Raw genomic sequence first — 14,517 nt, forward strand, 5'->3', positions numbered from 1 at the left:
TTGCCGTGATGTTGTGGTATTCAACCATGTTGTGGAAGGTTGTGGATTCTCAGTGCTAGATAGAACCCATTGCACGACTGTGCTACATTGTATTTATTCACTGTTGCTGGATTATAGGTTTCCAGTTTTGACTATTGCAAACAGTGTTGCTCTGAAAATCTTTGTACCTGTGTTTTGATGCATGTAACTAAGATTTCTTCTAGGACAGAATCAGTAAAGTGGGGTGCGCTGCCTAGTTTTTTTATTTTTTGAAAGCTTTTAATTTTGAGATAATTTTACATTTATAGAAGAGTTGCAGAATTGGTACAGGGAGTTCCTGTATACCCTTTATCCAGCTGCCCCTAATGTCTTACATGATCACGGTGCATTTAAAAATAAGACATTCCTGTTGGTACAATACTATTAACTGCAGACTTTGGATTTTGTCAGTGTTTCCACTGATGTCCTTTTCCTATTCGAGGACCAATGTGGGATACCACGTTGCATTTAGTTGTTGTATTTTCTTTAGACATAAAACAAACTTACCAACTATAGTACAGTATTTGTGGAAAGTTCTTTTTGTTTTTAGCCTTGTAGTAGCCCGTCAAAACTGCTTTCCACAGCTACTATTACATAGTCATTTGGGTCGCGTTTCTTTCACTGAGAAAAATTCATTTAAAATTCATCCATGTTGTGTGCAGCGATAATTTGTTCTTTTTAAAAATAATTGTAGTGAGTGTCATATAAAATGAACTATTTTAAAGTAAGCAGTTGCGTGGCATTTAGTATAGTTACAGTGGACAGCCACCACCTCTGTCTAGTTCCAAAACACGTTCGTCACCCCAAAACCAAACCCCGTACTCAACTTAGCGGTTACTCACACGTTCTTTCCCTCCTCCCAGCCTCCGGCAGCTGTCAGTCTGCTTTCTGTTTCTGTGGCTTCACCCATTCTGGAGGTTTCATAGGCATGGGATCATACAGTATGTGATGCTTCTTTCACTGAGCATAATGTTTTTGAGGTTTATCTACATTGTAGCATGTGTCAGTCCTTCATTCCTTTCTTTTTTTAAATTGTGGTAAAATGTACGTAACAAAATTTGCCATTTTTGTACACTGTTTTTAAGTGTACGGTTTAGTGGCATTAACTACACTCACAATATTGTACAACCGTCACCACTACCCATTTCCAATACTGTTTCATCCCCCTAAACAGAAACTCGGTACCCACGAGGCAATAAGTCCTCCTTCTCCACCCCTCCCAGCCCCTGGTGACCTCTAATTTTTACCTCTATGAACTTGCCTATTCTGGATATCTAATCTAAATGGAATTATGCAATAGTTGTCCTTTTGTGTCTGGCTTATTTCACCGTAATGCTTTCCAGGCTCATCCATGGTGTGGCATGTATCAGAACTTCATTCCTTTTTCTGGTTGGGTAATATTCCATTGTGTAGATACCCCGAATTTTGTCCGTCTATCGATGGACTTTTGTGTTGTTTTCACCTTTTGGCTCTTGTGAATAATGCTGCTGTGAAATTGGCATCCAAGTATCTGTTGGAGTCATTATTTTTTATTCTTTTGTGTATATGCCTTGTAGTAGAGTGGCTTGCCTACCCCAGTCTAAACACACAGAGTAGTAAACTGAATTGCAGAGTGGTTACACCACAATCTTGACGACACTTGATTTTACCAGATTCTTCAGTTTTTGCCAATATGCACTGTGTGTTATGGTGTTTCACTGTGATTTTAATTTGTATTAATGATTCCTAATGGAGTTGAACACATTTTCACATATTTATAAGCCACTCAAATTTCCTGCTTTGTAACGTGCCCGTTAGTTTTCCTGTTGGTGGTTTGACTTGCTAAATTAATGTTGATGAGTTGACGCCTCCAAATAATGTTTACTCTGTGTTTCTGCAGAACAAATAGTGGAGAAAGATGAAGGTCCATATTATACTCACCTGGGATCTGGCCCCACGGTAGCCTCTATCCGGGAACTCATGGAGGAGCGGTGAGTGATGCACAAATGTCCAAGGAGAGCTGGGCAAGTTGTTAGTAGAGCATGGAATTGAAGCACCTCTCGTTTTCATTTCCTTGACCAGACCACACACAGAAAGGAAGCCAGGATATCCGGACTGTGGAGGGTTGAATATGGGATTCTCACCCACAGTGCTTCTGGATTTCTCTCTCTGTCTGTTGGTCTGCCCTCTAGATCTTCCCCTCCCCGGCTTTTCTCTCTCTCTTGAAATATTTTCTTACTGATGAGGTCTGGTTAAATGACTCTGTGTCCCATAGTGTTTCCTGAGGTCTGAATTTTGCTGCTGGCTTTTCTGTGCTATTGTCATGTTCTTCTGCCCTCTCTGTGGCCTATAAGTTCACAGTCAGAGCTAAAGACTTCATGGAAATCACATCATTTTTTCTTTCTTTCTTGTTTTTCAAAACTACTTTATAGGTGCTATTTTGTACCTCCACTAGGAAGAATATAATGTCTCCTCTTTGGCCAGTAGGCGCCTATTCAGTGTGTCCTGAGTCGTTCTGATACCATCCCAGGAGTCTCTCATAGCTTTCTCGATTCCTTGTACGACTGTATGATCTGGGCTCACATTCTGTGTCTATCCACGAAGTCCTGGTCCTTTTTATTGGGGGAAAAAGTTTTCAGAAAACAAACTCTGGTACGAGGTGTGCTCATCATTTCTAGGCCATTTCAGTAGAAAGAGCTAAGATGTATGTGTAGATTTTTTATTTTTGTTCTTGATTGTGATTAAATACATCATGAGTTTACATTGACACTAGAATTCAAACTCAAGACCACACAGTTTTTACATAACAGCCCAGTTTTGTTTTTCTAAGCAGCTCGTGTAGCTAGAGACTTTAAATTTTATGGGTGGGTCCACAGTGGATATTAAATGCTATGAGTTCCAATGTACAGAAAGGTAAAATAGCTTGGTGATTGAGAGCATGTGAACGCTGAAACTAGACGTAAGGTCTAATCCTGGCCCTGCCACTTCCTGCTGAGTCCTTGGGTAAGTTGCTCTACTGCTCTGTGACTCAGTTTTCTTATCTGCAAAATGGAGATAATGTAAAAGTACATACACATTGTAGAAGAATTATGAAGATAAACTGAATTGATGTCTGAAAAGCACTTAGTGCTTATAGGGAAGTACCACACATAGGGTATCTTGTCTCATACAACATCTACTGATTGAGATCTTATAACAAGCATTAGTATAGCAAAGGCAAAGACTATGTAGACATAAACATGTTTGCTCATACGTATACATCATATACACACAGATGTGTGGAAGGCAGAGTGGTTTAGAGTTTCCTCAGATCTGGGTACCATATTTTGTCTGAGCAGGGGAGCCAAGTGAATCCTGTCATCAGTCTAGCAGGGAACGTGAATTTGAACTGAAAAACTGTATTGGCATCCTTGAGTCAATAAATGGTAAGATGGATAGAGGACTGTGATCTCCCGCAAAGACTCTTAATTGTCCTGTACCATCTGGCAACATTTGTATTCAAAGTAGCCCATCAGAAAAGCATTCAAAGACTCAATCTGTAAATTCAAGCCTGCTTGAAAGCGGACCTCTGAGGCCGTGAGAACGAAACATTTAAAACAAGGTGTGTGTTGCATGTGTGTGCCAATGTGCGTGTGCATTGCCGTGCCAGGGTTGGGGCAGGCAGCATTTTGGCCAGTGACTTTTTGGTAAGAAATAGCGACGCTCTTATTTGCAGGTTGAGGGCTGCAGGGGAGTCACATGTACAAGTTGACCTGGGACAGTTTTTTGTGTTTGTTTCTTGGAAACAGTTCTACAAAATTTCTAGACAGCTCTCTAAATAACTTTTAGTTATGGAAGAGTATGTTTTGAAACAAGGATTAAGAGATAGTGATAAAGTTGAGATTTGTCCTCCCCCCCCCCCCCCATTGCTTTAAAAATAACAGCCAACTGTAGAATCTTCAGAAACTGATCCAAGGGAGGAATTCCTGTCGAGACCAGGAATACTTGTGTTTTTCCTCAGCAGCTGGTTTATTTTTATCTTAAGGACCTTGTAAATTATGTAACAGATTGTATTTCCATCTTTGTTGGCTGCTGGGTAAGCTTAGAGCCAGATTTGTGTACCCCCTATTGGGAGGAATGTAATTTCTCATCTTTGGCCCATGAGAACCTATTCAGGTTCACTCCTGAGTCCTTTTGACATAATCCTAAGGAACCTTCATTAGCTTCCTGATTTCTCATATGATGAAATTTTCTAGGCTCATCTCTCAAAAATACACACAAGACCGTACTGCTTGCATTCTGTGTACCAACGTTACGTTCATCTCCCCCCGCCCTTTTACTCTGATTTCATCACCTGTTTTTATCTTAATAGACATCTTTTTTTTTTTTTTTAAGTTTTCTTGTGGGACAAGGAGAGGAATGAATAACCAGTGAACATCACCAGGCTGGGGGTCTAGTTTGTGAATGGTCCAGGCTGTCTCCCCCACCCTCTCTCTACAGGACCACTCTACCGCCAGAAGTGGGCCAAAGTCAGGAAGGGGAAACGAGCTGAAATCAAGGAGACGTTGGTGCTTTTAGCTTCTCTGGTAAAGATTTGGAAAAAGGAGGGGTGGTCAAACGCAAATCCTAAAATATTATCCCAATTTATTTATGGGTTCCACACATGGGAATCCAGGTCCCCATTGATGTACATTCTTGTGGTCAGTTGTACAAACCCGTATCTCAGAATGGTGTGCTGCACAGAGCCCCATGTTGTCTATCTGGGAAGGGGATTCTCTGCAGCCTAGGAGCTCATTAAATGTTCATTCTAAAAACAGAGAATCACCACTGTGCTAGCAGATCCTCTGAGTTTAGGGAACTAGTCTCATTACTGGGTGATAAAGGTAACCCCAAAGAAGTACAACTTTAGATCAGTGGTTATCAAACTTGAGCGTGCTTCAGGGTCTCCTGGAGTGCTTGTGAAAGCACAGATCCTTGGCCCTACCCCAGAATTCCTGACCCAGCAGGGCTGGGATGAGACCTGAGAGTCTGTATTCCTCCCAAATTCCCAAGTGATGCTGATCTCAGCACCATCCTTTGAGAACCACTTGCTAAGATGATCAGGTTATCTTTCAAGATAAGGTTTCAGCCTATTCTTTTCAGACTTAGCTTAGGGTCTAGGAGTTCATCTGTATGCAGGAATGAACATTATTCAGATGTTCTAGAATATCATTTTAATGCTAGGCCAGAGAGTAAGACATTTAAGAAAAAAGAGCTAAATCCGGAGTTGATTGGTTGTCATTAAGCACAGAGAAATTTCTCGTTTGAAGGAAAAAAAAGAAAAAAAGAAAAGGTCTAGCTGATCAGAGTGCTTGGCCGTTTTATTTGCTCTTGAATACGAAGTTCAGTGCAGAAAGTGTTCCTCTGATGGGTGGGATGGGGGGAAGGTACTGGTCAGAGAGCTCGCGTCAGTGTCCTCTGCTCACCCTCCTGAGGGGAACACAATATCCTGTTTCGGTGAGAGCAGCGTGGACGCCTCGGGCTGTTCATCCCACAGGGACCCCAGGACACACCAAGCACCCAGGCTTTGCACTTGGGGGCCACTTCCTGATAAATGTTTGTGAAATTGAAAGTTTTCCAGGAACCAAACAAAAGCAGCACTATCTGGTCTTTTCCTCTTGAGACAGGCCACACTATATAAACTCCCCCACAGTCCTGTCTCCAAACACATTCTATAAGGGACTAACATAGCCTTAGAATTTTAATGTGCTAATTATCAGAAACACTTTTCACCTTGACAGTGTGCTCTGTTTCACTCAAGAAACCAAAGAAACCGTACATCAATACTTTAAAAAAATGTATTCTCTTTCCCAATTACCAAAATAAAACCTGTCTATAAAAGTCTTTTTTAAAAAAAGTTTAGAATAAAGCCTTCCAGCAATTATCCAGAAGAAACCTTTTTTAAAAAGTTTGATGTCTACTCTTTAGGTTTTTTGTCAGCATTTATAGATGCGCATATATAGAGAGAGATTTTAAACCAAATGGGATCAGTCATAATGTACCCACTATTTGTAGCCGCTACCCCTCCAGCCCCCAGCTTAATTTCTTCCATGTTAGTACATAGAATTCTGTCGAATCCCTTTTAATGGCTACATGGTTTTCCAACATATGGAAGTTTATTATATTTATTATAGTTTAGCCAATTCTGTACTAGATATTTCAGTTCCTAATTTTTCAGTTGTTGGCACAAGGAACACCTTGTGCCTAAGTGTTGGTGTATCTGTACAGTTATTTCAGAGGTGTGGAGATTCCTGGAAGTGGAGTGGATGAGATAAAGGAATACAGATCTCCCTCGCTACCCAAAAGTAGAGCATCCCTTTGAAAACTTTCCTAAACTGAAAATGGCAATGAAGCGAAGAAGCAGTTACCATTAATGTATATGGGAAAACGTCTGAGTGTTCCTGGACCCCCCAAAATAATCTCTTTTAGGCTTTTCTGATACCTTAAGATAAATCAAGATAAAGCACAGATGCTCACAGACACAGTTCTGCAGTCTGGTGGCTGGAATGCTGAGTGCAGTTCCTGGGCCAGGAGCTTGGTGGCGCCACTCTCGCGGCACCACTTGGGATGTGCATTGCCTCTGTAATGGCTCGTTGCCAAACGAACGCTGAACGCTATTTTCACTCTGCCTTTTTTCGTAAAAGCAAAAATTCTCTTTGGATTTCTTTTGGTTACCAAAAAAACAGGTACTGATGTAGGTCTTTCGTAAAAGCAAAGTGGCATAACATGAGCTTCTGAAAGGTGAGGGATACCTGTATGTGTAATTGTCTATGTGTGTTTGTAGAGACTATGTTAACTGTAGTGTGTATGATGAGATATCTCTCTATTAAAGTAGTATATTAAAAAGGGCCATGACCAGAGTGGATTCGTTATAGAAATATAAGGATAGTTTGATTTAGATACTCTGTTAAAATAGCACATTCATATTAATTGATCAAAGGCAAAAAAACAACAACAGTCATCTGTGTCCTTTGTTGCTAAAAGTGCTTTTGATAAAAAGAACCCATTCTTGATTAAAAATCAAGGCTTGAAGATGCCTTCAAACTAAGTCAGTCTCTGTCTCTTTCCCAAATTCAGCTAGCTTCCTTCTCAGTGATGAATAGTTGGCAACATTTTACAGTCAAGTGAGGAAATAAGCAGAGATGCCCACTAGCACTTCAGAAGCCTTGGCTGGTACAGTGAGGCAAGAGAGTGAAAGAAGGGCATGAAGAGTGAACAGGAGGAGGTGACAAATCACCCTGTTTGTCAATGATATGATTTTGTGCCTGAAGCTAAAAAGCTATTAAAAATAAGACGGTTCAGTAAGATGGCTACTTACGTTGTTAAGAATTAATATTTAGCAGGCTCTCTAACCCTCACGCAGGAGCTTCAAAACACTTAAAACAGTGCATCCCTATGGATTATGTAATTTGTTCTCCTTCCAAGCCTGGGAAGTATGGGCCCTTTCTATCTTCATGTTAGATTAGGAAACTCAGGCCTTGAGAACTTCAGTCATTTGACTACAGTGCTGCAGCCAGAAAGTGGCTGGGAGAGCATTCAAGCCACCGATGCCTGTGGCACCATAGTTGTATGGCCTTGGGCAGGTCAGTTCAGCTCTGGGGCCATAGTTTGATCACTTCTGAATTAGACGGTCTCGGAATCCCCGAGTGTGTGTGGGCCAGGGCACGAGTGTGTGCAGTGTGTGTTTACTGCCAGGGCAGTCTCGGAGCCAGATGGTGCTTGGTAGGGTCACTTCCCCTGGCCTCAGCTCTCTGTCCTCATCGTGTTGAAATGTCAGCTGGGGATTGTTGAAAGAAAACAGTAAGATTTTCCCCCATTTATTTTCTTCTGTTTATTGACTGTATAAAGAACAGGGTGACTCCACTAACAAGGCTGGATGCAAATACCCATGTTTAGCCTTTGGTTTGAGTACCTTCCCTGGAGGTTCAGAATAATAATCAGGGACACTGTGTTTGATGACCCCCTCTACCCTGAGACAGAGCTGGGCAAGATGGACCGGAGGCCCTGTGGACCTGTACGTGGCTGCTGTGTCTCCAGAGGCTCTAAGCACAGAACAAACATTTAAATCCTTCTCCTTCTCTGTTGACCCCACAGTAACTAAACCCATGCTGAAGCACACTGAGGCTTGCCTTCTTACCATAAACTGCTCTCTTCTGGGGCTTCACTGTGCTGATGGTGGCTTCTGTCTCCCTCACCAGGTATGGAGAGAAGGGGAAAGCCATCCGGATCGAGAAGGTCATCTACACTGGGAAGGAGGGGAAGAGCTCACGCGGCTGCCCCATTGCAAAGTGGGTGAGTGTCAACCCTGTGGCCGGGGCTGCTGCCTCACTTCCCTCACCGCAGGCCAGGCCAGAGGTGTGTGTGTGGAAACAGACATCTTTATTGTTCAGGGGAACGTGGGAGCTTGCATCTGTGCTTGGTTAGGGTCATTTTCCCCCAGCCTGAGCTAGCCTCGTTTTATCTAAACACCAGCCCCTGGCACTCTGGGCTGGCCTCAGAAAAGCTCTAGTCATTATGCTTGGTTCATACTCTCCCCGTGGATCAGGGATGTGGTTGAGGGGAGGCTGAAAGATGTCATCTTACTCAAAGCTGGGCCCCACTGTGCACCATTTGACCCCTCTGCCCCTCCATATGCCGGTGGCGTTCCTATCTCTGGTCCAGAAGAACTAGCTAGGCCTCTAGGCAGGGTCGGGACAATCTTGCATCTACTTTACTTCTGAGCCACTGTTCCCTACAAGGCAGCCTGAGTTTCCCAGCGAGGGGAGCGTCAGTGACTGTGACCCTCGTTTCACCCCCACACAGTTTTCTGACCTTGCTCTTCCAGTCCTCGAGGAGATATTTAGCATCACTGCAGAAGCTCAAGAGCAGCAGCAAGTCATCAGGTGTGAGCTCAGCACTGTGCTGGGTGCTCAGCACGGGGATATACCTTGAAAATGAAAGGGTCTGTCCCTGTGCTCAAGCTGCTTATGGTGTAGAGACACATGAGATAAGATCACGGAGACTTGAGTGATCAAGGTCCAATTATGAGAGGCGAACTCAGTGCGGTAGAGTTCAGGGTCAAGCGATATGAATGGTGGGAGGAATGTGAGGCTTTGTTTCTCAGAGGAGGGTGATGTGCTTGGGATCACAAATACGGGGCCACATTAAATGGGCTGATGAGGGGCGCCTGGGTGGCTCAGTCGGTTAAGCGTCCGACTTTGGCTCAGGTCATGATCTCATGGTTTGTGGGTTCAAGCCCCGTGTCGGGCTCTGTGCTGACAGCTCAGAGCCTGGAGCCTGTTTGGGATTCTGTGTCTCCTCTCTCTCTGCCCCCCCCTTCCCTCTCGAAAATAAATAAACATTAAAAAGTTCTTTTAAAAAATAAATAAATGGGCTGATGGGAGAGTAGAAGCATTTCTGGCAAGGAGAGTCATGTGAGCAAAGGTAACAGGCTCTGTGAATATACAGGTCACTAAGTGAGGGAAGGTAGGAAGAAGACCTTTGTCAGCCTGTGTCCATGTGCACATGGCTGTTATTGTCTCATATATGCCATACCTTTGCACCTTTGTTTTTAATGAATATGAAAGGTGTCTGTACCTGAACTATCACATACCTTTTTTTTTTTAGCAATTTTCGGTCAGTATTGCAGAATTATATAATAATAAAAGAATCTGGAGCTACATAGAGCCTTCACAGGTATGAAGAAATATAGTGGCCCCACCCTCCTGAAAGATAGGTATTACAGTGGGAGGGGGACTGTATCCGTCTGTGGCTGATCAGGGTGCAGTGTTATCCCTCAGAGAACCCATCGGCGACATGGCATCTGCCCTTATTTCTGCTAATCCGTGTAGTCATTGGAGAATTCCACAGTCCTGGATGGGAAACTGAAGATCCTCACACAGGTGGAGCCTGGGGACTTTTCCATCTTCAGAAACAGTTGGATCAAGGGAAGAAAACAACTGGCTATGTAGGTGGTGTCGAAGAAGAGAATATGCATTTCTGGCCCCAGAGCTCTGGGGAGCAGCACCTGTGCGTCTCTGCTAGGGCTGAGGAAGGAGGTGCCCAGGTGAAGCAGTGAGCTTAGTTCCTGGGGGCAGGAAGAGGGAAGCAGAATGATGGAGGGGGAGGAACTTGGTCTTCACACGTTGGTCCTCCAGGGTCTGTGCGCAGATGCCCAGAGCGGAGCACACCTGGCACCTGATGTTTTGTCCAAAAGATGAAACAGCTTATGGGTATCACCAAACCCCAGTGGGTGATGCCAGCTTTGAAAGAAAAGCCCAGATAGAAGGGAATGCATAGTGACCACGTTCCCAGAGGTGGGGAAATTCTTGTATCTGACGAGGGAAGATAAAAGGAGAGAGGAAAGAAATGGTGTTTTATAGGAAGGGCAAATGGTGGTAGGTCATAGACTATCACAGTGGTAAGAAAATGGTGGTGCGGAGTTGTGTTTTTCTTTTCTAGCTATCTCCCTTAGTGCAGTGGACTTCTCTTGGTTTTTGCCTACACAGCCACCAAATACCCTATCTATTTTGGTGGTAGAGCTCATCTAAAGAGTTCTACCTCCTTGGAAGTTAGAGAAGGGCAGGTGTTCCCTTCCCCTGCTTCCCCCCCCCCCCAATCCACACACACACACTGGGAAGTGACCCATAAGTGCCAAGAGGGGCAGATTGTCCTTAGTGTCAGTGTGGCATCAAGAACCCAGGCAGTAGTCTGTGGCTACGGGCGAGCGGCAGCATCCAGCTGCCTGTGGTGGACGGTGCTTCCTGTGGTTCTTCCTGCCCACCGCCTGTTCTGGTCTCCCATCTAGAGCCTGGGTTTTCATCTGAACCAGGTTCATGTCTTTGTCTACAGCCTGAATCCCCAACCAGTAGGTTCATCTAAAAGCAGTGTGTCTGACAAATTCTAGACTTGCCTGGCCAGGCTCTTGGGGGACAAAGCTGAGGCGCATCATGGGTACCCAGCAAATGTGTGTTGAGAGAAGGATCTAAGAAAGCAGTGAGATAGCCCAGGGAGCCCACTGATAATCTTCAGTTTTGAGGTGGCTTGTACAGAGTATGGAAGTCGGCAAGCATGGGAGTAAGGGAGTGACCAGGTAGCATTCCAAAGGCTCAGAATAAATGGAGACGTGCCAGAAGCAAACACCACAGACAGCAAAAATGCGCTTTGGATACAAGAACCTTGGAGATGCTGCTTGGGCCAGTCTGTAAAGATAACAGGGGTCAGAAAGCAGATATTTGAAGGCCCCTTGAGGGCAGGATTGGAACAGACCTCCTGGGGAACCCCAAGGGTTGGAACTAAGTACCGGGAGTAGGAAGACAGATGTGGGCTTCCTTTGGTGCTGTGCTATTCTTGTTCAGTGCACGGGAGATTCCTGCCCAGCTTGGGGAGGGGGGGGGGGGCTGTCTGTGTTCTGTGACGGGATATGAACTATCCGTATGGCCACACTCAGGTACTGGTGTCTTCCTGCCTTCCCTTGGCCTTTTGATTTTTGCGCTTGGGGCATTCAGTCCTGCTGGCTTCCTTCCTTCATAGTGTGGGTAGGGAGCTCCACTTTATTGTTTTCTTATAGTTTTTTTGAGTGTACCCATCGGCCTGTGAGGGTGTGGCCACAGAGAGCTGTCTGCTTGTGCTTATCACTTTTCTGTGTTTGCCACTTGGGAAACCAAAGAGACGTGGCCTCAACCTCAGCTTTGGTAGGTCAGGTGTTTCCCTGTGTGCTCTGAACACATGTTGCACGTGAGGGCGATTAATTAGCCAGTGCCCTACCCTGGGCACTGAGCAGAGATTGACAGTAGTGCCTCAGAAACCCTGGTGACAGGGACTGCTGTCTTATCAGTACCTGTGATGTGTGATCGTGAACCTGTGTTCACGATGTGCCCGGCTCAGTCTGCGGAGGCCAGGCAATCACACAGGGAGCTCTAATACTGCATGACTTAATGACATGTTCGTGTGTTACTGATCCCAAAAAGTTTTAAAAATAAGGATATAACCGATGCTTCTGTGGGTTGGCTCAGAGCAGGAACTCATGGGCCAGGGATATGTTTTGTTTAACGTGTCCCTAAAAATTTTGAAGGAAATCCTGACCTCTGCTACAACCTGGATGAACTTTGAGGCTGTTATGCCAGGGACCAATTCTGTATGATTCCACATGTATGAAGCACTGCCAGTAGTCAAACTATTCAGAGAGTCAGAAAGCAGAATGGTTGTTACCATGGACTAGGGGCCAGAGAGAAGGGAGAGTGAGTGGTAAGTGGGTACAGAGTTTTCTGTTTGGGAAGATAGAACATTGTAGAGGTGGGCAGAGGTCTGGTGATGGCTGCAGAACAGCGTGAAGGTACTTCTGCGACTGAGCCATACACTTAACAATGGCTGCAGTGGTAAATTTTACGTCATGTGTATTTTACCGTGATTTTAAAAATTGAATTAGGTGCTCACATCTTTAAAAGGAGAGATTTCATGTAAAAATCTAGGTTTCTGTTTTCTTCTTGTTAAAATTGGAAGAGGTAGTTGCACTAGGCTGGGATTCCCATCAGGCAGTGGTTGATGGAGAGAAGGCCTGGCTTACCCATTTTGAAGGGGCGTGTGCTTTTTCACTTGGCCATGGTCCACACCACCCCCAGTTGTCCATCTGGCCCACTTTCCTTATTTATACTGCCTGCCTGGCTTCCTCTTTGGACAGCTCCCTGCACTGCTGTACTCATGACCAAGTGCGTCTCCAGCCCAGGCCTCTCCTGACCTCCAGACCCAGTGTATTGGGGTCTTACTAGAAATAGCCACTCAGACGTTCCCAAGTACCTCAGCCCCAGCGTGTTCCCAGTTAACTCATCAGTAAACAACCCCCACCCCACCCACTGTCCTGTGCCACAAAAGTGGAAGTCCGTTTAAGACTTTGCCCTATCCCTCAGCCCCTAGAGTCAGATGGTCCCAAGGTCACCTTTCTCCTCAATGAGTCTGAATGCATTCCTTTTCCTGTTTCATCCCCGCTGCCCTACTTCAGCACTTTATCCACTTTTGTTTGTGTTTTGTTTGTTAGTGGTCTCCCTGTCACTCTCCGCCTCCACCCTGCCATCTGCCTGCTCCTCTTCTAGAGCAGGAAGCTACTTATGAAAGCCCCTTGTACAGACTTCTTTGTGGAACCCCTGCCTTGAGTTCTTTTCCCCTGAAAGCCCTTCCCAGTCTGCCCTCATCCCTCCCCTCTTCACAGGCCCTCATCTTATCAGGTCACAGAATTAGTTTGGGCTCTTAATGGGAGATCAGCCACCTCGTCCCCCAGCTCCCGGGTCCTTTGCCATGCCGTATCTTTTTGGACAGAGTTCTGGGTGTGAGAGTTAGGTGAGAACCTGGCTGGGCAGCAGTGCAGAGCCCAAGGCCCTTGCTTTTTGTTTTCTTTAAGAGCCTTATTGAGATATAATTCACACACCATACAGTGTATCCATTCAAAGTATATAGTTCACTGGTTTGGGGTATATTATGAATTTTTTAAAGTTGTGTTAAAGTATACATAACATAAAATTGGCCATTTTAACCATTTTTAAGTGTACTGTTCAGTGGTATCCACTACATTCACATTCTTGTTTTGTTTTTGAGAGAGCGAGGGAGGGGCAGAGGGAGGGAGAGAGAGGATCTTAAGCAGGCTCCACGCTGTCCGTGCAGAGCCCGACACAGGGCTTGATCCCACAACCCTGGGTTCATGACCTGAGCTGAAATCAAGATTCAGACGCTCCACTGACTGAGCCACCCAGGCACCCCAACATTCACATTGTTTTGCAACCATCACTACTCTATGTTTTCAAAACTTCTTCACCATCCCATACAGAAACTCTATACCCGTTAAGTAATAATTCCCCACTCTCTCCGCCCCAACCCTGGCAGCCACTGTTCTACTTTCTGTCTCTACGAATTTGACTATTCTAGGTACCCTCTGTAAGTGGAATCACACAGTGTGGATCCTTTAGTGTGTGGCTTCTTTCGCTTAACATGATGCTATCCAGGTTCATCCATGTTGTTGCATGAGTCAGATTTTTCTTCCTTTTTAAGATTGAGGACTATTCCGTTGTTTGGAGGGGCCACATTTTGTTTATCCATGCATCCACTGGTGGACACTTGTGTTGTGCCCGCTGTTTGGCTGTTATGAACAGTACCTGACCCAGTCCCTGCTCTCGGTCACCTTGGGTATATTCCTAGGAATGGCATTGCTCGGTCATATGGTAATTACATATTTAGCTTTTGGAGAAACTACCCAAAATTGTTTTCCACAGCACCAAGGCCCTTATTTTTTAATTAAAATCATACAGATATGCAGCATTTTCTCTGTAAATATTTTAAGATACATAAAAATCTCTGAATATATTTTGGCTTACCAATTTATCTGTGTGTTTTTAGTCCTAAGTCTGTGTGATTCATCAGTAACTTCCATTTTGTAGTAAATATTTTTTATTTTGCTCTTAAAAAATAACTTTTGCATTTATTATTCCTTAATTGTAATGGTCTCTTAGCCTGTATGGTTGCCATTACCAGGTTGTG

General features: G+C 44.5%; 1 protein-coding gene across 6 annotated transcripts in view; it reads left to right on the forward strand.

The window, feature by feature from the left end:
* Positions 1–14,517, forward strand: part of TET3 (tet methylcytosine dioxygenase 3) — a 105,727-nt gene that overhangs the window by 72,035 nt on the left and 19,175 nt on the right. For all 6 annotated transcript variants that reach the window (XM_053200779.1, XM_053200780.1, XM_027072175.2 and 3 more), the window contains 2 exons: positions 1,898–1,988; positions 8,214–8,307. In XM_053200779.1, coding sequence (XP_053056754.1) covers positions 1,898–1,988; positions 8,214–8,307 — 185 coding nt within the window. The remainder of the gene's footprint in view (positions 1–1,897; positions 1,989–8,213; positions 8,308–14,517) is intronic.

Source organism: Acinonyx jubatus, chromosome A3, assembly GCF_027475565.1.
Source record: "Acinonyx jubatus isolate Ajub_Pintada_27869175 chromosome A3, VMU_Ajub_asm_v1.0, whole genome shotgun sequence".
Taxonomy (NCBI): Eukaryota; Metazoa; Chordata; class Mammalia; order Carnivora; family Felidae; genus Acinonyx; species Acinonyx jubatus.